At 42.4% G+C, this 24,379-nt stretch overlaps 1 protein-coding gene across 1 annotated transcript in view; it reads left to right on the top strand.

The window, feature by feature from the left end:
* The window catches only part of RP1 (RP1 axonemal microtubule associated), a 291,326-nt gene that overhangs the window by 69,156 nt on the left and 197,791 nt on the right, over window positions 1-24,379 (top strand). The window contains exons 16-18 of the mRNA XM_077809001.1: window positions 3,246-3,377; window positions 9,315-9,517; window positions 21,996-22,082. Coding sequence (XP_077665127.1) covers window positions 3,246-3,377; window positions 9,315-9,517; window positions 21,996-22,082 — 422 coding nt within the window. The remainder of the gene's footprint in view (window positions 1-3,245; window positions 3,378-9,314; window positions 9,518-21,995; window positions 22,083-24,379) is intronic.

Genomic DNA, 24,379 nt, shown 5'->3' with positions numbered 1-24,379 from the left:
CCTGATTCTCTGCCCAACTCCAGTCACTGGTTAGAGTAGCCTGGGGGCAGCTCTACCATGTGCCAGCTGGCAGCAGTTCCCAAGAAACTGCTCCCCAGCTGAATACAACTTGAATGTGCTCTGGCCATACCCCCTCTCTAACTTCAATATGCCCCTCACTGCTGGAGACTGCAAGAAATATGGCATAGGAGCCAGGTAGGCTGGTTGTATATCAGGAGTGGACACTCTCACTCCGGAAATCCCCAAAGTATGAATGGAGCAGAGTGGAGAATCTGCTCCACTGTCAGTGGCTGCTAACTATGCAGACCTGACAGCTTTGTTTTTATACATTTCTGTGTTGCTTTAATCATGGCATCAAAGCACCTCCATAAAAACTAATGAATTAAGTATCACAACATCCTTGTGAGGTATATTATTATCCCTGTTTCTACAGATGGGGAACTTCCACACAGAAAGTCTGTCAGGAGTTAGAACCCAGATCTCTGAGTCCTCTGCCCGAGTCACAAAGCTGTACTTCCTCATGAGTATCTGCCCCCTTCATTGAACTGTAGCTTTAACACACACCGTAGTTGTCTGCAGGCCAGTTCAAAAGAAAATAAGCACTTCTGCTCAACAGTCAGAAAGTGCAAACAGTACAACGCACAGTACAAAGTCTCATCATGAGTAAACTATGGAATAGATTTGAAAATGTACATCTCTGAGTTTCTGTTGGAATGTCTACTAGGAGCGGCAATCTTGCTAAATATTGATAACATTTCTGTGATGCTGACAATCTGGAGTAAATGACCAGAAATTGTTGATCAGTTTTTATCTTTTTTCACTTAATGTCCTCTTTTTTATGAGGCAAAGAAGGAGAAGTTTAAAACAGAAATGCTTTTTACATGGACATTCAGATAAATGGGAACATGAAACTAGTCTTCAGGAACTAAAAGACATTAATTTGGGATTGCCTTTTAAAATTAATATATAACTGCTGTACCTTATGGGCTGCATTAGGCACAGACACACTGAGATGTGTGTGTATGGGGGGGAAATGTTGGACTGTCTAAGTGGCAGTGCTTGAGGTCATACTTGTCTAGGTCCCAGTGCCACCAGAGTCATTGTCATTATTATTATGAGAGAAGGGTGTTATATGGGTAAGAGGTAGTCCTTCCTACCTCTTTAAGAATGGTATAAAAAAAGCTAGGCTGTACTGCCCCAGAGCAGCCTATCTAGTACTATCCCATGGCCAGATGTGGAAGCCACACCCATCTAAACATTCCCTCACGGGGCCAGTCTGTTCTAACCACCTTGGCAGCAGAGAGCTGTAAATTAGCTTTCTGAAGTCTCCTGAGCAGATGTAGTAGAGGGTAAATAGCTCCCTGTAATTTCTCCCCCTCTAGTGCTCCCACACAGGGACAGACATAATTCAGACTGTGAATTTTTGGAATTTCATCTACTGATTCTTTTCTGATGTTGAATCATAGGATGGATAACAAGAGCTACTAAACCTCTTGTTTCCCCACAGAGAAAGCAGTTTAATAGATTGATTAAAACTTTCCATGGTTCACTCTTACAACCCCATCTCATACAGAACTCCCGTATCTTTGAAGGCAATGGAGTTTTAATTGCAGAGACAGCCTTGTCTTCATATGGCATTTATAATCCCATCTACAAAATGGGAATAGTTTCATATGATTAAAATGGCCTTCTTCTAAATTCACATTGCTTATGCTGTAATGATTATTCCTTTATAATGGGATTTTCAAAGGAGCTGGGGCCTGGATCCTTAAAGGTATTTAGTCACCTAACTCCCATTGATTTCAATGAAAGTTAGGAGCCTAAATAGCTTTGAGGATCTGGGCCCAAGTGATTTAAGTTCCCAATTCCTGTTGAGTTAGGCAATTAACTCCCTTAAGGTCCTTTGCAAATCCCAGCCTTCATGTTTCCCTAAAAAGACCAGTTCTTGGTTCTAATTTGGTAGTTTAATGGGGTGATACATTATCCAATTTTCATCACACTCAGGGCTTGTCTATGCAAACATTGAGTTTGCGGCTGGCTGGGATGTAAATCTACCTTGCACTAGCCTGCTACTCACTAAGTGTCCATGTGGACCCTACTGTCATGCACTAAAAGTTCCATAGAGTGCTTTGATGTACCACATAATGAAATATATGAGCCAGTTGATAAAGAATTATATCATTCAGAGCCCTTTTTTATTTTCCATTTGGCGCGCAGCTGATAGTCACTTGGCCAGTGAGAGCCTGGCAGAAACCAGTACAGTCACAGCTTTTTATATCTTGTGGATGTTAGCTCAAAGATATTTCAGATAAAAAATGAGAGAGCCCATGAAAATGAGGAATTGACCATCAAGCTTTGGCTATAAGTTGGGAACCCCAGACACAAAAAAGCTGTATAAACTCATCAAAAATACCTCAATCAGCAGACAGAGACTGTATTATAGCACACAGTTTATATTATTATTTAAACAATTCCAAAGGTACACAGAAGCATTATAATAAAAGTAATCATAACCATGGCATCACTGGAAGTTCAGTGCATGCACCATGCGTGTGGTTGGGAGTGAAGGGGGCAGAATATTTGAGTCACTATATACCATGCAGATGAGAGAGAAGAATTTTTCCTCCTAAACCCATGAAGAAAAGGGTTTTCAATGGAAAGCCTTAACTAAAGCAATGCTAACTGGCATCGCTATAATAAAACTAATAGCTACTCCATTATAGACTCAAGTATCAAAGTTGGTTCCTAAAATACCTTGCTTCTTAATAAAAGAAGATAAAAGGACGTAATGCTTTTTTCAGAGCAGCCAAGATTTGTCTCTTTGCTATTTCATAGTTCAGAAATGGCCACTGGCAGTTCTGTTTGAAAGAAAGCAATGACCCCCTTTAAGAAAGAAAACATCAGTGGAGGGACTTAACGTCAAGAAAACTGCATTTGAACGAGTCATTTGATTCATACATCAATGTTAAATTGTTGCTTAGAATCGCAAAGTGGTGAATGGATTTTATTGGCATGCCATCTTTTTTTCTTTTTTCTTTTTTTTTTTTATGCTTGCTGCTAGCAATAAAAACCTATTACTTACATCTATGCAATGCACAGAGAAAAGATTTTGGTATATCTTGTACATTTGTCTGACAATTGCAAGGTTTATTACTAGTTTTTGCCATTGAATACATGGGTAGCTTTTAAGTAGGAGAAGCCAATGATTTTTTGGTAGTGTCACATCTTACATTTTGTTATTTTAGTTGGCAGGGAAAAGCCTATGGGAACATCTGCGACTCCCACCCAACCAAAGAGAGGGATCAGAGAATCTGAACATCAACCAGCAAAAGCCCAGAAGCCAGTGGCTCAGAGCCCATCAGCTTCTCCACCCCCAAGTAAGGAATAGTTTTCAAAAATCTATATTGCAGTACTGTGATTTGTCTGCCTTTGATGTTTCTTTGTGATGGCCTACCCTAGGGACGACACCACATGGCTTTTCTAGACTATTGCAATGTACAGTGTGGATATGAACTGCTCTTTAACAGACTTGTTCTTATCTGAAGAAGCAGTGAAGTTTATCATATTGGTTAGCCAATAGTCAGCGTCTAACTGATTTGACTAATTTCACTGTGCTGATTTTGAATACATTATTATAATATAGCCCGGCTCTTTTCTCTACTAATCTGAGCCACTCTACATTCTATATAACTGCGCTAATACAATGTAGGGCCCAATACAAAAGCCCATTGAGGTCAGTGGAAGTCTTTCCATTTACTTTAGTGGACTTTGATATGACTGCATCATATTGTTGTGTATAATTTACTGGGGGAAGGGAGTAATGATTCTTGACCCAGTACATACTGGCCTCAGTACTCTGTTGCCCCCAATATCCATGGGATGCAGATGAGGAGGACCTGTTCCCAGGACTGATGGGGTGAGGAGTTGTTAATGCTGATCTGATCCATGTCTGCCTGTGGCCCGCAAGGAGCCATCTATCAGCTGGGCATTGCTGAAGCCTTGAGCAATTCTCTCCCCCTAGTAACCTGCTACACTGGGAGTAGCATAAAGGGATTAAGATCATATTGTTTGGGGCAGGGTTGGTTCCCTAGTGTGTGTTATATAGTGCCTACCAGATTGTGGACACTGCCATAATATAAACAATAACACTGATTCACCAGTGATACCATTTACAGTGAGAAGTGTTTGAGACGGAAAACTCAGGTATTTTGCTATTTTTTAAAGTTTCAGTATTTCACCTCCACCCCCATTCAATTTAAACCAGGTTTTTTTTTAAGGGATTAATAATAAAAACAAAACAAAAAAAACACCCTGTATTTCTAACTAAATGGAAATGTCTTCTCTTCAACCACAAAGATTGCTGTTTGATAGTAATTCTTGCCCTGGTCCTCGGATTACTATGGTACGAAATAAAATAAATAAACTTGCAGCAGTCAAGAACTCAGTTTGCAGGAGTTTCATGTTCTCTTCAAAGTCTAAAGATTTCTGATTTAGCAGGACAAGGTCATGCAGCCCACGTGCGAACTTTCTCTGAAGGGAGAATCTTGTTCTTATCTCAGCGGTGCAACGTTCCCCTGTTCAAGAAAGGGGTCAGGATGGTGGGGTGGAGTAGGGGAACAGACCTCTGCTTTGTGTGGTTCACCTATGTTTCAGATGCTGGGGGGGAGGATGGAGAATCCACAGTTATGCAATTCTTCCATCCTTCCTCTACCTCTGTAGAGGGGACATGCTGGGGTTGTAGAGCCTCTAGTGTTGTGCACTATTTGGCTGGACAGCTTCCCCTCCTCCCCCCACAACAGATAATAAATTGAGGAGCCCAATTGTCAAACTAGGGCCCTCAAATTTGAGTTGCCCAATTCTGCTTTTGATTGACATTGCTTGAATTTAGGTACCGTTGTGCCTGCATAAACAAAATGCCAAATTTTGGCATGCTAATTTACAGGGTACCCAGATCTGAAAACTGGGAGCAATATGTTTTATACCAGAGGAGACTTTAAATGCAGTGCAGGATTAGGACTGCACCAAACTCTCCTGGTTTAATTAAAATCAGTGCAGACTATTTTTTCTAACAATTACGAATTATTTTCATATAGCACAGACATCTCTGTGGCAGCATCACTGCTGTATTCATTTCAGAACACTATCTCCGTTTCTGGTCCCTTAGGCTTCGTCTGGTATTGCCCTGTGATGTGGCACCAAGAGCCGCCTGCATGTGTCATAGATTGTCCGAAAATGGTTCAGTGCGTTGAATTTAAAATATAGGGCAACAGCACACACATCATTAAACGTAGTTTCAACAAAGCAGAATGTTTTTAGGGTTTGGTACTCAGGATCGTTTTCCAGAGGAGATATTGACCCTAAAAATGGTATCACACTTTGTAAGGAGTATTTATGAGCAGTAATAACTATGGGGTCCTTTTTATGTCAATGCAAACTAAATGGAAACACAAAAGTTGACTGTATCTTTCAAAGAAAATGTTTCTTTTATGAAGAATATTTTCCTATGGAGTATTTTAACAGGTGACTCACTTTTCACAGGGTTTTTTTGGGGGTGTGGGGGTAGGGGGGAATCATTGAAAGCTGAAAGATTTTTAATCCACATTGACCTATTAGACTGATTTTGTTTTTAAATCCTCAAGTTAGTATTCATAAAAGGGTGGCAATTGATTCTGTAAGTGGATGTTTAGTGTATGTCCCCAGCTATGCCCCTAACATTCACCTTTATAACATCTACAGTAACTCTTTAAGTTGTTCAGACCATCTCTCTGACAATGCAGGTCTAGGCCCCATGATGTATTCATTGGTGGGTTCTGCACAGTAAAGTTTTCCCTGAGAGATTACAGGAATCCTGTGAGATCTCACAAGTGTGGGAATTGATGTGGGAATTTTGATCTTCATCATTCACCATTGTGTTTCTGAAATCATCATTAAAAATTCCTGTGGTGGAAACATAAATATGTACAACAGCGAAAGAGGGGGCTAAATGGCCGCTATCAGAGACGGTGGCGTAACTAGGAGTGGAAATTTGTGTGGCCCCTGACTTCCAGGTGGACAGGCAATGACACACTGTGCTAGCTAGGCTTCTCCCCCGATGCCACACCCTCTTCCCAGCCCTGGTACCCCCAGACACAGGTCTTCACCTGCCGAGCTGAGCACACGTGCATGGGTCAGCGCAGAAAACGGCAAGGCAGAGCTGCCGGAACGTAGCTTTCTCAGTGGGGGGTGCACAGTTCTGTCCTGAATTTCAGGTGCCTGAGTGACGCGCCAGGCCGCTGTGGCAGCACTAGACTCCTGCTCAGATTTGGGTGGCCTGGATGCTAAGCGGGCGGGCTGCAGCCCACCCAGGTCCACCTCTGGCTACGCCCTTGATCAGAGAGCTGCATAACCAGCTGCAACCCTGGCCAAGTGACTATCAGCTGCTCGCCAAATGGCTGAAAATCCCATAAAAACAGCATTTCTTATGACATTATTTATTATTTCCACAGTGCCATAGCTTGGTTGGTACCTTACAGACAAATACTAATATACAACACAAACAAACAAACAAAAAGGAGTCAGACTTTGCTTGAAATAGCTTACAGTCTCTGGGCCAAATTCAGCAGTCCTCTCTAGGGCGATCCTCTGACTTATTTGTGTTGCAGTGTTGCCTGAGTTAGAATCCCAGAATTTGGCCCTTGGTTCTGTATCAAATTCCTTAGGCATCAGTGGGACTCCCCACCGGGGAGTATTAGTCGATCCCAATGCAGAGCCAGGTCTTTAGTTACCTGAATCATTTGGTTTAAATGTGAGATTTTAATGTGGTAAAGGAAAACCCTTTTCTCTATATATTTCTGTAGTTAAATGTATTTTGGATCCAACTAGAATATACATTTGATAAAATTGACTATATAATTTTTCTTGATTACCACTGCACTGCTTTTCATAAAACAGCTACCGATATAATAAAAGTGACATCTGAGGAACTTAATAAGAAAAATCAGGACTGTGTTAAACTGATCCATCTTCTTTTCAGTTAACCACTTTGTTTCACAGACATTTCAAGTTAATGTGGAATTTTTTTTTGCTTATATATACTTAATAAGAAACAAATCCAAAGGAGTCAAAGTCTTGTCTTTCACTAAGTACTTTTGTTAATACTAACAGAAATATAGAATGAGATGAGTTATGGCTGGAATTTCAAACAGAACTTTGAAGTTCAGAGGTTTTGCTGGTATCTGTCATGTATAATACTTTATTTTCTTTTTCTTCTTCTGTTTAACAAAGAGAAAGGAAATTGTCCTTGGTATAAAAAAACAATATACCCAGATATCAAGAGGTACTATAGTTTTTAATCAATGTGGAACCTAAAGAGAGTTTTATGTTGGTGGGAACTCTCTTAGGGCTGGTCTACACTACCTCGATAAATCAATCTATCTTTTGCAGTTAGATCCACTTACCACGGTGGCTACACTGCCCTGTGTCGATGGGAGAACATTTCCTGTTGTCTTTCCTTACACTTCTTGGGGAGGTGGAGTACACAAATCAATGGAAGAGTGCTCTCCCATCGATTTAGCATGTCTTCACCAGACCCACTAAATCGACACTCACTGCAATCCGTGCTGGTCTACCAGTAAGTGTAGACAGGCCCTTAGAGAACATATTCTTCAGCTATTTATGTTTTCTATCTTATTGTTCCAGTAGTGGATTGCAGATGGAATGTTTATCAGCCTTTTCTTTTACTGCAGTATCTTCCCCTTGGGCCAGAACAGTTAGCTATAGATTGCAAACTCTTCCGAGCAGAGCCGGTGTGTAAGTGGACAGCACTTAGCTGACAGCACTACCCCATGAAGGAATAATATTTCAGACATATGACGGTTGCTAATCCATTTGAATTAGAAATATTCAAAATTATGTTCCTCCCTGCTGAGACTCCATTCATTCATGCTTCACTTCCAGGTTTGTCGTTTGAGATTTGCAAGTACATCTTTATCCTCAACATTGGGCAAAAGATCAGTGGAGGCAATCATTGAAGTGAATTTATCTCTCTTCCAAAATTAAATTTGGTCAGGCCATCAGCTTGTGAAATTTACTTGTAATAAGTTGTGTTCCTCTCTAGTGACTAATCCACACAGAGGCTAACATCTTACTATGCCTGAAAGCCAATAGGGTTACTTTCTTTAACTTAAATGGCAGAGGTCTGTGCTTTGGGGCTAATGATCTGTGGTATGTTATGCTCATTTTGTGACTTGTGAGTTAGAATCTGACCTGTAAACACAGTAAAAAGTTTAATTTTTTTTTAAAGGGTAAAATAAAAACTGGGTGCATGCGTGAATTTAAAGAAGTACTGAGTTCAAAGCTGTTCTTCCATTTACTTTCCTCAGATAGTCACTTTTTTTTTTATTTGAAACTTAATTTGACTCTGCTTTCAGGCATTAATGATTCTTTCAAATTGAGTATTATGGCACCAATCCAGGAAATACTTAAGCATAAGCTTAGCTGTAAGCACATGAGAAATCCTATTTGATACCAGTGCTGAATTATCCTAAATGCTGGAAGAAATGAAAAGTACTCAACTATATACAATTGTTTTAAACAGATAGTGAGGGCCTTCACACCACAAAAAATGTTACTGTCATGGTCTCACCCCTCTAAAGAAGTAGAAACCAACTTACTCCAAAACAATGGAACCGGTATAGTACATGACATGGCCCCACACAGGAAGAGTTTCTGCACCCCACTTCCCCGGCTCTATTTGCAAGCAGCGCAGTAAAGTACATCATACAGGATCTCTTGTCGGTTTCATTTTGCTACCCTTGACAGCAACAGATCCTGAATAAGAAATTTCCTGAACCAGCGTATATAGCTGTTTGAGAAATATATGATTCAACTCACCCTTGTTTAGCTTGCACATATTTTAAAGCAACAGACAGCTATTTCAGTTTTACTTTATTGCTCTCCATTTTTAAATTTCTGACTTCATCTTCTGATTGTGACAATATGTAATTCCACAATGAAGATAGGTAAAGAGATCTTAGAAGCTGGCGTTTCCATTGAATCATAGAACATTGCAGGGATGGGGAAGCACATTGTAGGGTTGGGGAGTCCACATTTGAGATGCTTGGTCTTTTCCAGTTTGATTTTAGTAGTTCAGTTTCAGTTAACCAGAACATTTTGGACTAGACAAAAAACACAAATCAATCTTTTTAGCCTCCCTCACTTACAGTGAAAAAATACAATCCTCTTTCTGTTATGTTTCCTTTATGTGCTGATGTTACAACAGGGACTGTCAGTTTCATGTCAATTTTGATTTACCACTAATGTTCTGTATTTCACAGAGGAAATGAAAAATACCCAAGGTACCAAGTATCCCCTTCCTTTAGATGATGAATGGAAAGTGTCAGTGCTGACAGGAAGTGCAGGAACTCAAGCAAATGTCACACTCTGGATATATGGAGACAAAGGAGTAGCTGGACCAATAACTCTTGGCAAGGACAACGGGGAGCAACGATTTCTTCCCAGGCAGGAGGATGAATTTCAGGTAGCTAATGAAGACTGGGAACATTATTTTACTGAATACCTTTCCAAAGATAATTCTCTCATGTGATAGGGAAAATGTTTTCTCCCTATACTTACTGCATAAAATAAATCTATATCTAATGTCTCTGAATTCTGTATTAAATTAGCTAAATATATATAGTACATGACAGAGGAAATACTCTTTTCTCTCATATCTTAGACAAGCAGGGGAAACTGCGGAAGTAAATTGCTTTCTTTAAAGCAATTAGTTTAGGCAGTTGGTTTGAAACTAGTCTTAGAAACCATCTACCTCTGCACAAATCATATCCACTGAAAGATGTGTATCATTTACAGGATCTTTAGAAATGAAATGCATTCTTGAATACACTGTTGTAATCATGGCTCAAAAATGAGTATTGCATGGTTGGCTCTGCTAAGAGTCATAACCTCACCGTTTTCCAGCTAACTAATGCCCTAATAAAAGACTGAAATGTAAAAGGTTTATACATGGTATTAATAGATTACAATAACATAAATGTTACATTGTCAGGATCTGATCCTGTTTATATCCTGCAATGAAAACAAAAGGAGTTTTGCAGTTGACTTTATTAATATAATTAGGATCCAGTTTGTAAAGGAGCTTACCTCCAGATAGAATGGAAGGAAGAAATTACTATTAACAAAGGGCTAAAGCTTCTCTTGGTTCTCACACAAAGCTTTTATAGGAGGGACATATCCTCTTTTGTTGTCTTCCAGCTGGAAGCCATGTATGAATTAATTCACCAGAAATGATACTGCCCATCACGTACTAGAACTTGCTGTGTGTGCATCTTCTATACTACTGTAGTTGTGACTCACACCAAGATCCTTATTGTCCATAATAATAATTAATAAGTACTTTGTACTAATATGGCTTAAGTATTGAGGCTATTAGCTGTGATGTTAGTTTTGGAAATACGTACAGTGTATATTTCACAGAGCTACAACCCACTGGGAACTCCTTTCTCCTCACTAGTGAATAATTTATAACCAGTTTTGGGTAATAGCATGTCTGCAATATTAACTTCTCTCCCTGTCCATAGATTCCCTAAGATTGGACCAATTGTCCTGCTATAAAATAGATATCCATTATAGCCGTGTCCTATGAATATTGATCTTGAAGAAAAGAAGAATCTCTCCATCAGCAGCATGGGCTGCTACACTCCACACACTGACGCTCTGGCTTTCAGGCCTGACATAACAAATATCAATTAAAACATTTCCCCTCATTAGCCTGCAGTAGACAAATCCATCAAAAGCTAGCTAATGAGTAAGTACTCTTTTCAAAAGTGACATTGTTTTGTACCTGTGGATCAGTGCGAGTATAGCAGTTGACGAGAATGGGGCGAGGAATGCAAGATTGGTTTTATTACTGATTCTCTTTATTGCTTGTGTGCTTGAGCCTGACGTGTTTCCACTTGCACTTTGCTAAAGCAGGAGACTTCACTTTTTCATTTTTAAAATGATCGACTTCCTCAGAGGTCTAGCTAGGAGTTCTAGGAAGAAAACTGTCTCAGACAGCATTATGGTAACCCAGGACAATTTGAATCCCTTTCCTAAAGCAGGATCCCCTGGGAGAATAACATGAGGGGGAAAGGAGTCCAGGAGAGCTGGCTGTATTTTAAAGAATCCTTATTGAGGTTACAGGGACAAACCATCCCAATGTGTAGAAAGAATAGTAAATATGGCAAGCGACCAGCTTGGCTTAACAGTGAAATCCTTGCTGGTCTTGAACACAAAAAAGAAGCTTACAAGAAGTGGAAGATTGGACAAATGACCAGGGAAGAGTATAAAAATATTGCTCGGGGATGCAGGAGTGAAATCAGGAAGGCCAAATCACACCTGGAGTTGCAGCTAGCAAGAGATGTTAAGAGTAACAAGAAGGGTTTCTTCAGGTATGTTAGCAACAAGAAGAAAGTCAAAGAAAGTGTGGGCCCCTTACTGAATGAGGGAGGCAACCTAGTGACAGAGGATGTGGAAAAAGCTAATGTACTCAATGCTTTTTTTGCCTCTGTCTTCACGAACAAGGTCAACTCCCAGACTACTGCACTGGGCAGCACAGCATGGGGAGGAGGTGACCAGCCCTCTGTGGAGAAAGAAGTAGTTCAGGACTATTTAGAAAAGCTGGACAAGAACAAGTCCATGGGGCCGGATGTGCTGCATCCGAGAGTGCTAAAGGAGTTGGCGGATGTGATTGCAGAGCCATTGGCCATTATCTTTGAAAACTCATGGCAATCTGGGGAAGTCCCAGACGACTGGAAAAAGGCTAATGTAGTGCCCTCTTTAAAAAAAGGGAAGAAGGAGGATCCTGGGAACTACAGGCCAGTCAGCCTCACCTCAGTCCCTGGAAAAATCATGGAGCAGGTCCTCAAGGAATCAATTCCGAAGCACTTAGAGGAGAGGAAAGTAATCAGGAACAGTCAGCATGGATTCACCAAGGGCAAGTCATGCCTGACTAATCTAATTGCCTTCTATGACAAGATAACTGGCTCTGTGGATGAGGGGAAAGCGGTGGACGTGTTGTTCCTTGACTTTAGCAAAGCTTTTGACACGGTCTCCCACAGTATTCTTGCCAGCAAGTTAAAGAAGTATGGGCTGGATGAATGGACTATAAGGTGGATAGAAAGTTGGCTAGATTGTCGGGCTCAAGGGGTAGTGATCAATGGCTCCATCTCTAGTTGGCAGCCGGTATCAAGTGGAGTGCTCCAAGGGTCGGTCCTGGGGCTGGTTTTGTTCAATATCTTCATAAATGATCTGGAGGATGGTGTGGATTGCACCCTCAGCAAGTTTGCAGGTGACACTAAACTGGGAGGAGAGGTAGATACTCTGGAGGGTAGGGATAGGATACAGAGGGCCCTAGACAAATTAGAGGATTGGGCCAAAAAAAATCTGATGAGGTTCAACAAGGACAAGTGCAGAGTTCTGCACTTAGGACGGAAGAATCCCATGCACCACTACAGACTAGGGACCGAATGGCTCGGCAGCAGTTCTGCAGACAAGGACCTAGGGGTTACAGTGGATGAGAAGCTGGATATAAGTCAACATTGTGCCCTTGTTGCCAAAAAGGCCAATGGCATTTTGGGATGTATATGTAGGGGCATTGCCAGCAGATCGAGGGATGTGATCGTTCCCCTCTATTCGACATTGGTGAGGATTCATCTGGAGTACTGTGTCCAGTTTTGGGCTACATGCTACAAGAAGGATGTGGAAAAATTGGAAAGAGTCCAGCCGAGGGCAACAAAAATGATTAGGGGACTGGAGCACATGACTTATGAGGAGAGGCTGAGGGAACTGGGATTGTTTAGTCCGCGGAAGAGAAGAATGAGGGGGGATTTGATAGCTGCTTTCAACTACCTGAAAGGGGGTTCCAAAGAGGATAGATCTAGATTGTTCTCAGTGGTAGCTGATGACAGAACAAGGAGTAATGGTCTCAAGTTGCAGTGGGGGAGGTTTAGGTTGGATATTAGGAAAAACTTTCACTAGGAGGGTGGTGAAACACTGGAATGCGTTACCTAGGGAGGTGGTGGAATCTCCTTCCTTAGATATTTTTAAGGTCAGGCTTGACAAAGCCCTGGCTGGGATGATTTAGTTGGAGATTGGTCCTGCTTTGAACAGGGGGTTGGACTAGATGACCTCCTGAGGTCCCTTCCAATCCTGATATTCTATGATTCTATGATTCCCTATTGCCAAAGTCATGCAGACAGCTATCAGAAAGTGGAAATACCCTTGCTTCTAGAAATAAAAGGAATCACATCCCTTTCTCATGTAAGTAGACATTACCTGTTGAATCCCCTTTGAGGCTGCTAACATGAGAAAAGATTGCCTGGGCATATTATACGTACTATACAAATGGACACACTTGGCTATACCGTTCTCTAATAATTATACCAAAGGAAATCTTTCTTTTGGCCAGACAAATAGGTGCGAAGCTTGTTCTAGGCAGATGTCACTCCTTGCATTTCCACAAAGCCAATACATTGCCTATTAACACTGACACAAAAGAGGGCAGGCAGACCGGCCAGCTGAACCATTAACCAAATGGGATGGAAAAGGATAATCAAAATAGGCATAAAACATGACAGTAATACATATTCAGAGTTTTTGAATGAAAGGATAATATATCAAGTTTATTGACTCAGAACCAGGTTATGACATCCTTACTCTAATATCATCATATCATATGATCCTATTGACTCATGGAGTAAGGTACTACACAACATGGGTGAGGGTATCAGGATCTGAGCCCACAGAAGTAAATTACTGCTGAATCAAATGGAGAACATCATCATCTTCCAAGTGTGGTGATAGATTTTGTTTTGTTAATATAATTTAAGTTTCCCTATCTTCCCACTGATCTCAGTAAATGACTTGGAATCCTCCAACTCTCACCTATACCCTGTGAGCTGCTCAACCTGTGGCAACATCAAGGAAAACAGAAATATGAGTTAACATTATTTTCTTAAAAAGAAAAGGAGTACTTGTGGCACCTTAGAGACTAACAAATTTATTTGAGGGTCAACTGCTGGAAATGGCCCATCTTTATTATCACTACAAAAGGTTCCCCCCCCCACTCTTCTGCTGGTATTGGCTCACCTTAAGTGATCATTCTCATTACAGTGTGTATGGTAACACCCATTCTTTCATGTTCTCTGTGTATATAAATCTCCCCACTATGTTTTCCACTGAATGCATCCGATGAAGTGAGCTGTAGCTCACGAAAGCTTATGCTCAATAAATTGGTTAGTCTCTAAGGTGCCACAAGTACTCCTTTTCTTTTTGCGAATACAGACTAACATGGCTGCTACTCTGAAAACTGTCATTATTTTCTTAAACATTCTTTGTATTGGCCAGGCAAAGTGTTCTGGGGAGCAGTACAATGTTCTTATAAAGGCCGCTGGGCCTAGAAATAAGAGTTGGAGAAATATTAAGCTGTGAGGGGAGAAAAGGAAACTTTATTTTTATTAATGGAAATAGAGAGTAGGTGGATAATATATGAATAGGGATTTTTAACAGAAAGAGTAAAAAGAAAGCTATTTAAAACAATGTAAACAGCTCCTTGGGATTTGAACCAGCAGTGAGCTGGGCTAGGAAAAAGGAGAATATGACAGAGGATGCTGCCATAAGCCTTTTAGTCAGAAGAACACTCACTGAGAAATAATCTGACAGTAAATCTGCCTTTCAAGTGCCTGAGAACCTCTACTTGTACTACAATGTATAGGATGTGAAATGATTTGTATTCAATTTAAATAATGATAACAGTTCAGCATCAAAACAACCTGAAAAATGGGATAGAGTTGGGCTATAAGAGTATCCTTTATACTTAACGGTGCAACAAAATGCTTTACAAAGTAAAGGTGCAAGTGAAATACAAACTGTATTCAATCAAAAAGATAAGAATACATCAGTGACTTCTAACAGTTTACAGATCTCTCTATGCCATTTTTTGGAGCTGGATTATTTGGGCTTTTTGTATCCTCCATACAATTTTATGACTAATACTAGGTTTTATGTTAGAAAACCTGTCATTTTTTAACCGTGTTGCTCTAATACATCCTGAGAGATGTTATTTTGCTGCATGGTTTACATTTTCATATTCACGAACTGGACAGATGCTCTGAATATTTGTCAAAACAACTCCGCAAAATGGCAGTAATTTCTGGAAAGTACTCCCAGGTCTAAGTGTACCTTAGGAAAGTACTCCCAGGTCTAAGTGTTGACTGCGCTTTGATTCGCTGGTATATTCCAGAAGAGAAAGGGGATTCTCCATTCCATGCCTTGTCTGTTCCAATCCTAGATCTAGGATTCAGAAGGTCCAGCAAATTCATATACTTACACTAGCATCTCTACTGTTTATTTTCTGACCTGAGTTAAAAGGAGACTGCCAACATTGAGGGATTAAGATTCCCCTCAAGGATGCTGAATTTAATTGTATTGAGGTCACTGTTATTTAGTGGCCTAACTACAGTTGCTCCTTGAACCAACCCCATGTGTATTACTTAGCCCTAAGCCCTGGTCTACACTAGGACTTTAGGTCGAATTTAGCAGTGTTAAATCGATGTAAACCTGCACCCGTCCACACAATGAAGCCCTTTATTTCGACTTAAAGGGCTCTTAAAATCGATTTCCTTACTCCACCCCTGACAAGTGGATTAGCGCTCCACTAGTTGCCGGCTCGAATTTGGGGTACTGTGGACACAATTCGATGGTATTGGCCTCCGGGAGCTATCCCAGAGTGCTCCATTGTGACCGCTCTGGACAGCACTCTCAACTCAGATGCACTGGCCAGGTAGACAGGAAAAGAACCGCGAACTTTTGAATCTCATTTCCTGTTTGGCCAGCGTGGCAAGCTGCAGGTGACCATGCAGAGCTCATCAGCAGAGGTGACCATGATGGAGTCCCAGAATCGCAAAAGAGCTCCAGCATGGACCGAACGGGAGGTACGGGATCTGATCGCTGTTTGGGGAGAGGAATCCGTGCTATCAGAACTCCGTTCCAGTTTTCGAAATGCCAAAACCTTTTTCAAAATCTCCCAGGGCATGAAGGACAGAGGCCATAACAGGGACCCGAAGCAGTGCCGCGTGAAACTGAAGGAGCTGAGGCAAGCCTACCAGAAAACCAGAGAGGCGAACTGCCGCTCCGGGTCAGAGCCCCAAACATGCCGCTTCTATGATGAGCTGCATGCCATTTTAGGGGGTTCAGCCACCACTACCCCAGCCGTGTTGTTTGACTCCTTCAATGGAGATGGAGGCAATACGGAAGCAGGTTTTGGGGACGAAGAAGATGATGATGAAGTTGTGGATAGCTCACAGCAAGCAAGCAGAGAAACTGGTTTTCCTGACAGCCAGGAACTGTTTCTCACCCTGAACCTGGAGCCAGTACCCTCTGAACCCACCCAAGGCTGCCTCCTGGACCCGGCAGGCGGAGAAGGGACCTCTGGTGAGTGTACCTTTTAAAATACTATGCATGGTTTAAAAGCAAGCATGTGAAAGGATTACTTTGCCCTGGCATTCGCGGTTCTCCTAGATGTAGTCCTAAAGCCTTTGCAAAAGGTTTCTGGGGAGGGCAGCCTTATTGCGTCCTTCATGGTAGGACACTTACCACTCCAAGCCAGTAACACGTACTCGGGAATCATTGTAGAACAAAGCATTGCAGTGTATGTTTGCTGGCATTCAAACAACATCCGTTCTTTATCTCTCTGTGTTATCCTCAGGAGAGTGAGATATAATTCATGGTCACCTGGTTGAAATAGAGTGCTTTTCTTCAGGGGACACTCAGAGGAGCCCATTCCTGCTGGGCTGTTTGCCTGTGGCTAAACAGAAATGTTCCCCGCTGTTAGCCACAGGGAGGGGGGAGGGATGAGGGGGTAGTCACGCGGTGGGGGGAGGCAAAATGCGACCTTGTAACGAAAGCACATGTGCTATGTATGTAATGTTAACAGCAAGGTTTACCCTGAAAGAGTGTAGCCACTGTTTTATAAAATGTGTCTTTTTAAATACCGCTGTCCCTTTTTTTTTCTCCACCAGCTGCATGTGTTTCAATGATCACAGGATCTTCTCCTTCCCAGAGGCTAGTGAAGCTTAGAAAGAAAAAAAAACACACTCGCGATGAAATGTTCTCCGAGCTCATGCTGTCCTCCCACACTGACAGAGCACAGACGAATGCGTGGAGGCAAATAATGTCAGAGTGCAGGAAAGCACAAAATGATCGGGAGGAGAGGTGGCGGGCTGAAGAGAGTAAGTGGCGGGCTGAAGAGAGTAAGTGGCGGGCTGAAGACAGGACTGAAGCTCAAATGTGGCGGCAGCGTGATGAGAGGAGGCAGGATTCAATGCTGAGGCTGCTGCAGGACCAAACCAGTATGCTCCAGTGTATGGTTGAGCTGCAGCAAAGGCAGCTGGAGCACAGACTGCCACTGCAGCCCCTCTGTAACCAACCGTCCTCCTCCCCAAGTTCCATAGCCTCCACACCCAGACGCCCAAGAATGCGGTGGGGGGGCCTCCGGCCAACCAGCCACTCCACCACAGAGGATTGCCCAAAAAAAAGAAGGCTGTCATTCAATAAATTTTAAAGTTGTAAACTTTTAAAGTGCTGTGCTTAAAGTGCTGTGTGGCATTTTCCTTCCCTCCTCCACCACCCCTCCTGGGCTACCTTGGTAGTCATCCCCTTATTTGTGTGATGAATGAATAAAGAATGCATGAATGTGAAGCAACAATGACTTTATTGCCTCTGCAAGCGGTGATTGAAGGGAGGAGGGGCGGGTGGTTAGCTTACAGGGAAGTAGAGTGAACCAAGGGGCGGGGGGTTTCATCAAGGAGAAACAAACAGAACTTTCACACCGTAGCCTGGCCAGTCATGAAACTGGTTTTCAAAGCTTCTCTGATGCGTACCGCGCCCTCCTGTGCTCTTCTAACCGCCCTGGTGTCTGGCTGCGCGTAACCAGCAGCCAGGCGATTTGCCTCAACCTCCCACCCCGCCATAAACGTCTCCCCCTTACTCTCACAGATATTGTGGAGCACACAGCAAGCAGTAATAACAGTGGGAATATTGGTTTCGCTGAGGTCTAAGCGAGTCAGTAAACTGCACCAGCGCACCTTTAAACGTCCAAATGCACATTCTACCACCATTCTGCACTTGCTCAGCCTGTAGTTGAACAGCTCCTGACTATTGTCGAGGGTGCCTGTGTACGGCTTCATGAGCCATGGCATTAAGCGGTAGGCTGGGTCCCCAAGGATACATATAGGCATTTCAACATCCCCAACAGTTATTTTCTGGTCTGGGAATAAAGTTCCTTCCTGCAGCTTTTGAAACAGACCAGAGTTCCTGAAGATGCGAGCATCATGCACCTTTCCCGGCCATCCCACGTTGATGTTGGTGAAACGTCCCTTGTGATCCACCAGAGCTTGCAGCACTATTGAAAAGTACCCCTTGCGGTTTATGTACTTGGCGGCTTGGTGCTCCGGTGCCAAGAGAGGGATATGGGTTCCATCTATGGAATCCCATTGCAGCAAAGCCATCCACTATGACCTGCACATTTCCCAGGGTCACTACCCTTGATATCAGCAGATCTTTGATTGCGTGGGCTACTTGCATCACAGCAGCCCCCACAGTAGATTTGCCCACTCCAAATTGATTCCCAACTGACCGGTAGCTGTCTGGCGTTGCAAGCTTCCACAGGGCTATCGCCACTCGCTTCTCAACTGTGAGGGCTGCTCTCATCTTGGTATTCATGCGCCTCAGGGCAGGGGAAAGCAAGTCACAAAGTTCCATGAAAGTGCCCTTACACATGCAAAAGTTTCGCAGCCACTGGGAATTGTCCCAGACCTGCAACACTATGCGGTCCCACCAGTCTGTGCTTGTTTCCTGAGCCCAGAATCGGCGTTCCACAGCATGAACCTGCCCCATTAGCACCATGATACATGCATTGGCAGGGCCCATGCTTTCAGAGAAATCTGTGTCCATGTCCTGATCACTCACGTGACCGCGCTGACGTCGCCTCCTCGCCCGGTATCGCTTTGCCAGGTTTCGGTGCTGCATATACTGCTGGATAAAGCGTGTGGTGTTTAATGTGCTCCTAATTGCCAAAGTGAGCTGAGCGGCCTCCATGCTTGCCTTGGTATGGCGTCCGCACAGAAAAAAGGCGCGGAACGATTGTCTGCCGTTGCTCTGACGGAGGGAGGGGCGACTGACGACACGGCTTACAGGGTTGGCTTCAGGGAGCTAAAATCAACAAAGGGGGTGTCTTTACATCAAGGAGTATTTCAGGCAGGACTTCACGGAGGGTTCCAATAAGAAATGGTGCACCTAAGTTATCATTCTTATTGGAACAAGGAGGTTAGCCTGGCCTCTGATTGATACATGGCTAGATTTACCTCGCTGCACCTTCTCTGTGAGTGACTGCAGTGTGACCTAGAGGAATGAGTCCCCTAGACAGGGGAGGAGGCAAATGAGTACAAAACAAATCTGGTCTATTTCTTGTTTTGACCCACTCCATCTATCTTTTACATCTTTGGCTGGCAGCAGATGGTGCAGAAGGACTGCATGCCATCCACATCTCATGGCTGCTCGGCAGAAGATGGTACAGTACGACTGCTAGCAATCCTCATCTCTTGCCTGCCTGGCAGAAGATGGTACAATACGACTACTAGCAATCCTCATCTCTTGCCTGCCTGGCAGAAGATGGTACAGTACGACTGCTAGCAGTCCGTATCGCCTGCCTGCTCACCATAAGACGGTTCAATAGGACTGACTGCAGGACTAAAGAGAATGACCTGGTCAAGTCACTCCAAATTTAGTCCCTGCGCCCATGTCTGCCCAGGCGCTCCCAGCCGACGTGGCCAGGAGCACCTCGGACACGACGAGGACGACTACCAGTCGTATTGCACCGTCTCCTGCCAGAAGGCAATGGGTTGCTGCTACTGTGTAGCAATGCTGTACCGCGTCTGCCAGCACCCAGGAGACATATGGTGATGGTTACCTGAGCGGGCTCCATGCTTGCCGTGGTATGGCATCTGCACAGGTAACTCAGGAAAAAAGGCGCAAAACGATTGTCTGCCCTTGCTTTCACGGAGGGAGGGAGGGAACGGGGGCCTGACGATATGTACCCAGAACCACCCGCGACAATGTTTTAGCCCCATCAGGCATTGGGATCTCAACCCAGAATTCCAATGGGCAGCGGAACCTGCGGGAACTGTGGGATAGCTACCCACAGTGCAACGCTCCGGAAGTCGACTCTAGCCTCGGTACTGTGGAAGCGCTCCGCCGAGTTAATGCACTTAATGCACTTAGAGCATTTTCTGTGGGGACACACACACTCGAATATATAAAACCGATTTCTAAAAAACCGACTTCTATAAATTCGACCTTATTCCGTAGTGTAGACATACCCTTACATACCTGTTCCAAGAAGCAAGTGTTTAAAGTGTCATAAAATTGCTTCTCTCATTGTGACAAATGGCCAGTCTATATGTAGGTAACTAAACTTGCTCACTGGGTCTTTTTTTTTAGCTATAGACCCAATCCTGCATTGGGATCTGCTTGAACAGATGCCTGTGTATATGTCAGTGGGACTTGGCGCATGTGCAGGGTTCCACTCTAGGAGATCCCAATGCCAGAGTGAGGCCTGAGGTTTCTCTTTGATCTCCTTCACCGCTGTGTACTCAATACCTTTTTCCTCAACAGGAGGTTGATGGTACATTTGTATTCATGTGATTTGGGATTTGTAGTCAGATTCTATTGTATGGTCCTGTCTGCTCAGAAATTGTTAGCCCGATTCCCTTGTCACGTTAGTTTTACACCAAGATTGCTCCGCTATCTTTGATGGAGTCAATCCAGATTTAGGCTGGTATAAGTGAGAGGAGAATCAGGCTCTTAGATTCAATGGACTCTTTTAGATATTGTACTAATCTCCCACTTCTACCAGCTAATCTGTCCTACCTAGCCGGGTATTACTAGATCCCCTTGAGTTTTTTTGACACGCCCTTATATGTTAATAATGCCAATTACATCAGTGTCCTCTTCCACGGCCAAGTATAGTAGTTCATCTGTTTTTGCTTTTTAGCATCTCACATTGATCCAGCATGTTTCAGTTTTCACTTTTGATGGCATGCCTATTGTTATTCAACTTTATAATCTGCCACTCTTTTACTTTTCCAGAATGTACCTCTGATGTAAATCGTCCCTCCTCCAGCTCAGCTGTAATTTCTGATCTATCTTTTACTGGACAGATTTATTTTTGTGTCGCTCACTGTTCAGCTTTGTCCAACCATTTTTTTCCCCAACCTGCGAGTTGAAACCATCTCAAAAATATTGCTAATTTTCTGTGCCAGTATCTTGGTTCCACTGGGGCTAAGGTGGAATCCATCTAATTATATTAGCGCCTATGCAGAAGAGAAACTGAATAGCCTATTTTCAGGGCCAGATTTTGAAAAGGGGCAGTCCAAGGTTTGCCTGAAAATATGCGTGAATTGTTGCATGCCTATCTTTGTACACATAGGTACTTCACTTTGTCAGGGAAATTGGGAAAGAATGACAGTTGTGCACGTGGACTAATTTTTTAAAAAATGTGGCCCTCGTTAGCCAAGCTGAATGAATGGCAAAAAGTGTAAACAGCACAAATGGTGAAAAGTACATTAGTTTTTTCTTTCACCTGCAATAAGCTGAGACACAGGAAAGGAAATATTTCGAGGGTTGGGTTTTTTTGCAAAACTATCATGAAAAGATAGCAGCCTGGGCACAAAATACACATGCCCACTCTTATTGTCAAGAAGCTTTGCACGCAATATGTGTGGGCAAGTAGAATTGTGTAAGGCTGCCTTCTAATCTTGAATCAACTGCAGGGTCAGTTCTCCAATGGGAGCTTTGGTTAAACAGCCTCTAACCTTCACATCACAAGCCAAGCAAGCCTGAAGTATAGAGCTTCAATGCTTGATCCTTATTTACATGTGCTGTTTTGTGTTTAAATTCAGGTTGAAATAAAATATATTGGAGAATTCTATAAGATAAGGATAGGACATGATGGAATAAATGAACACCCAGAATGGAAGTTAGAAAAGGTAAGATTTTTATGGTTAATTTGCTGATCATTCTTCAGCATAATTAGTGCTTTAATTCATTGCTTTGTGACTTTATAGTAAATCTTGTAAAAACTGAATGGCACAGGTTGGGTGATAATTAAAATAATAATTAATACTTATTTAGCACTTTTCAACTCAAATCACTTTATAGAGAAGAGTAAGTATCATTTTACAGATGAGATAACTGAGGCAGAAAGTGGTTTAAGAGACTTTCCCAAGGTCAGTAGGCAAGTCTGTGTCAGAGTCAGGAACAGAACACACTCTGAGCTCTGTCCATTAAACTACTGCTGCGCCAATTTGACTGGATAAACCTAATCCCTGGTGCTCACCAGATGGGCCTATATTATTCATTAAAGTATCCAAATGCATTAGAAAATAAATTAATAATTTATAATAATAATTATAAGGAAGTTGACCCAAAGCATTTTCTGGGGTGTGGTGATAGTTTGGGGTAATTCACTCAGCTCATCACTGATCCCCAAACTTGATTTGTTTTGGTTAAATCAGTGCTTTTCAACCTTTTTTCATTTGTGGACCCCTAAAACATTTCAAATAAAGATCTAGACCCCTTTGGAAGTCTTAGACCGAGCCTGCAGACCCCCATGGGTCCATGGACCCCAGGTTGAAAACCACTGGGTTAAATGAATCTGTAGCATAAGACATCTGAAGACTAGCTGACATGCAATGCAATGAAAGACCAATCTGAATGTCAAGGCAACATGGTGGAATGTTTTATTTTCAATAACAATCAAAACTTGAGATTTTTCCTCTTGTTCAACTTTTTTGGCACATTTCTACTTATGTGCAACCACAGAGTCCTTTGATCATGGTATATACTGTACATCCTAGAGTATGTAAATAGTTACTTTCCAGGGCCAAGGAGAAATTTTTTGACTCTGGGGGAAAAATACCTAATTTTGCAGTTAGCCAGGGCATTCAGAGAAGGTGAAATTACTGACAGATTGTGTAATCCCAAAATACATGCCACCAAAGCATTTACATAAATGTATTATCATGGTCAAGTTTATAAATGGGATGGGCCAGAGCCAAAATTTTGCATTTAAACTCCCGCAAACTTGGCTTTGTTAGCATTTTTTTTCTAATGTGCCAATCACTGTGGTACCTAGGTGCTAATTTTGAAGTATTGATACTCTGTCAAATTTTGCATCCTAAAAAATGGAACTGTATTTTTCAGTTTGCAGTAGATTGCTCTTGTATTACCTCTAGAAATTGGCTGTGAAAGGTCACAGAATTTCAGCTGCACCATCGACAGTTTCATGGGGGGAAAAGACCAAAGTTTGGCTATAAACACCCCAGTGATATACTTGCACCTAATAATATCCATGCTTGGCAAAACATATTTCAGAGCTACTAAGTGACATAATTCAGTGATTATACCATCAATAGCTATTAGCCAGGATGGGCAGGAATGGTATCCCTAGCCTCTGTTTGCCAGAAGCTGGGAATGAGTGATAGGGGATGGATCACTTGATGATTACCTGTTCTGTTCATTCCCTCTGGGACAACTGGCACTGGCCACTGTCAGAAGACAGGATACTGGGCTAGATGGACCTTTGGTCTGACCCAGTAAGGCCCCATTCTTATGTTCTATTCCACTCTATTTTGCAAAATAAACCTTGGTAGAATAAATTCATACCAGCACAGACCTATCATGTAATATTCCTTTCAGAACTCCAGACCAAGTACTTGTGCTTTGTCTCCTATCCTACATGTATGGAAACACACATGCCTGCCTTCTATTCTGTCATTTCATTTTACAAGGCCTGAATCCTAAAACCAGAACTGCATGGCAATAGCAGATTTTTGACATTAGCTCAGAGGCCTGAAGTTTAGGAATATCAAACCTGAATAGAAGTTTAAATGTTTCAGTTTGCTCAAATGATTTCAGGAAATCTGTTTCCCAACCTGTTGGTTACAGCACATTTCTTTAATATTTTAGTCCAAACTTCATAGGGCAACTCTGGGATTTCAAATAATTCCCTTCACTTAAGGAAACGAATTAGCTTGAAAGTTGTTGTTGTTTTTTTTTGGTCAATGCACCTAACATTTGTTGTTGCTCTGAATCTGCAGGGGGAGGTGTGCCAATAACTATTTGAGGTTGTCCTGTAAATTCAATTAGCGATTGAAAATCACTGCTGCAGAAGTATTTCATGTTGGAACCCAAATACTCTCTTTTAAATTAATATTATTTTAAGTAAAATACATGTCCACTTTAATGGGGAAGCAACTTAAAGGAGTCTTTTCTCCCCCTCTAA

Source organism: Eretmochelys imbricata, chromosome 2 (assembly GCF_965152235.1).
Source record: "Eretmochelys imbricata isolate rEreImb1 chromosome 2, rEreImb1.hap1, whole genome shotgun sequence".
NCBI lineage: Eukaryota > Metazoa > Chordata > Testudines > Cheloniidae > Eretmochelys > Eretmochelys imbricata.
Note: the sequence above shows the minus strand (reverse complement) of the source record. Positions and strands in the feature narration are given on the sequence as shown.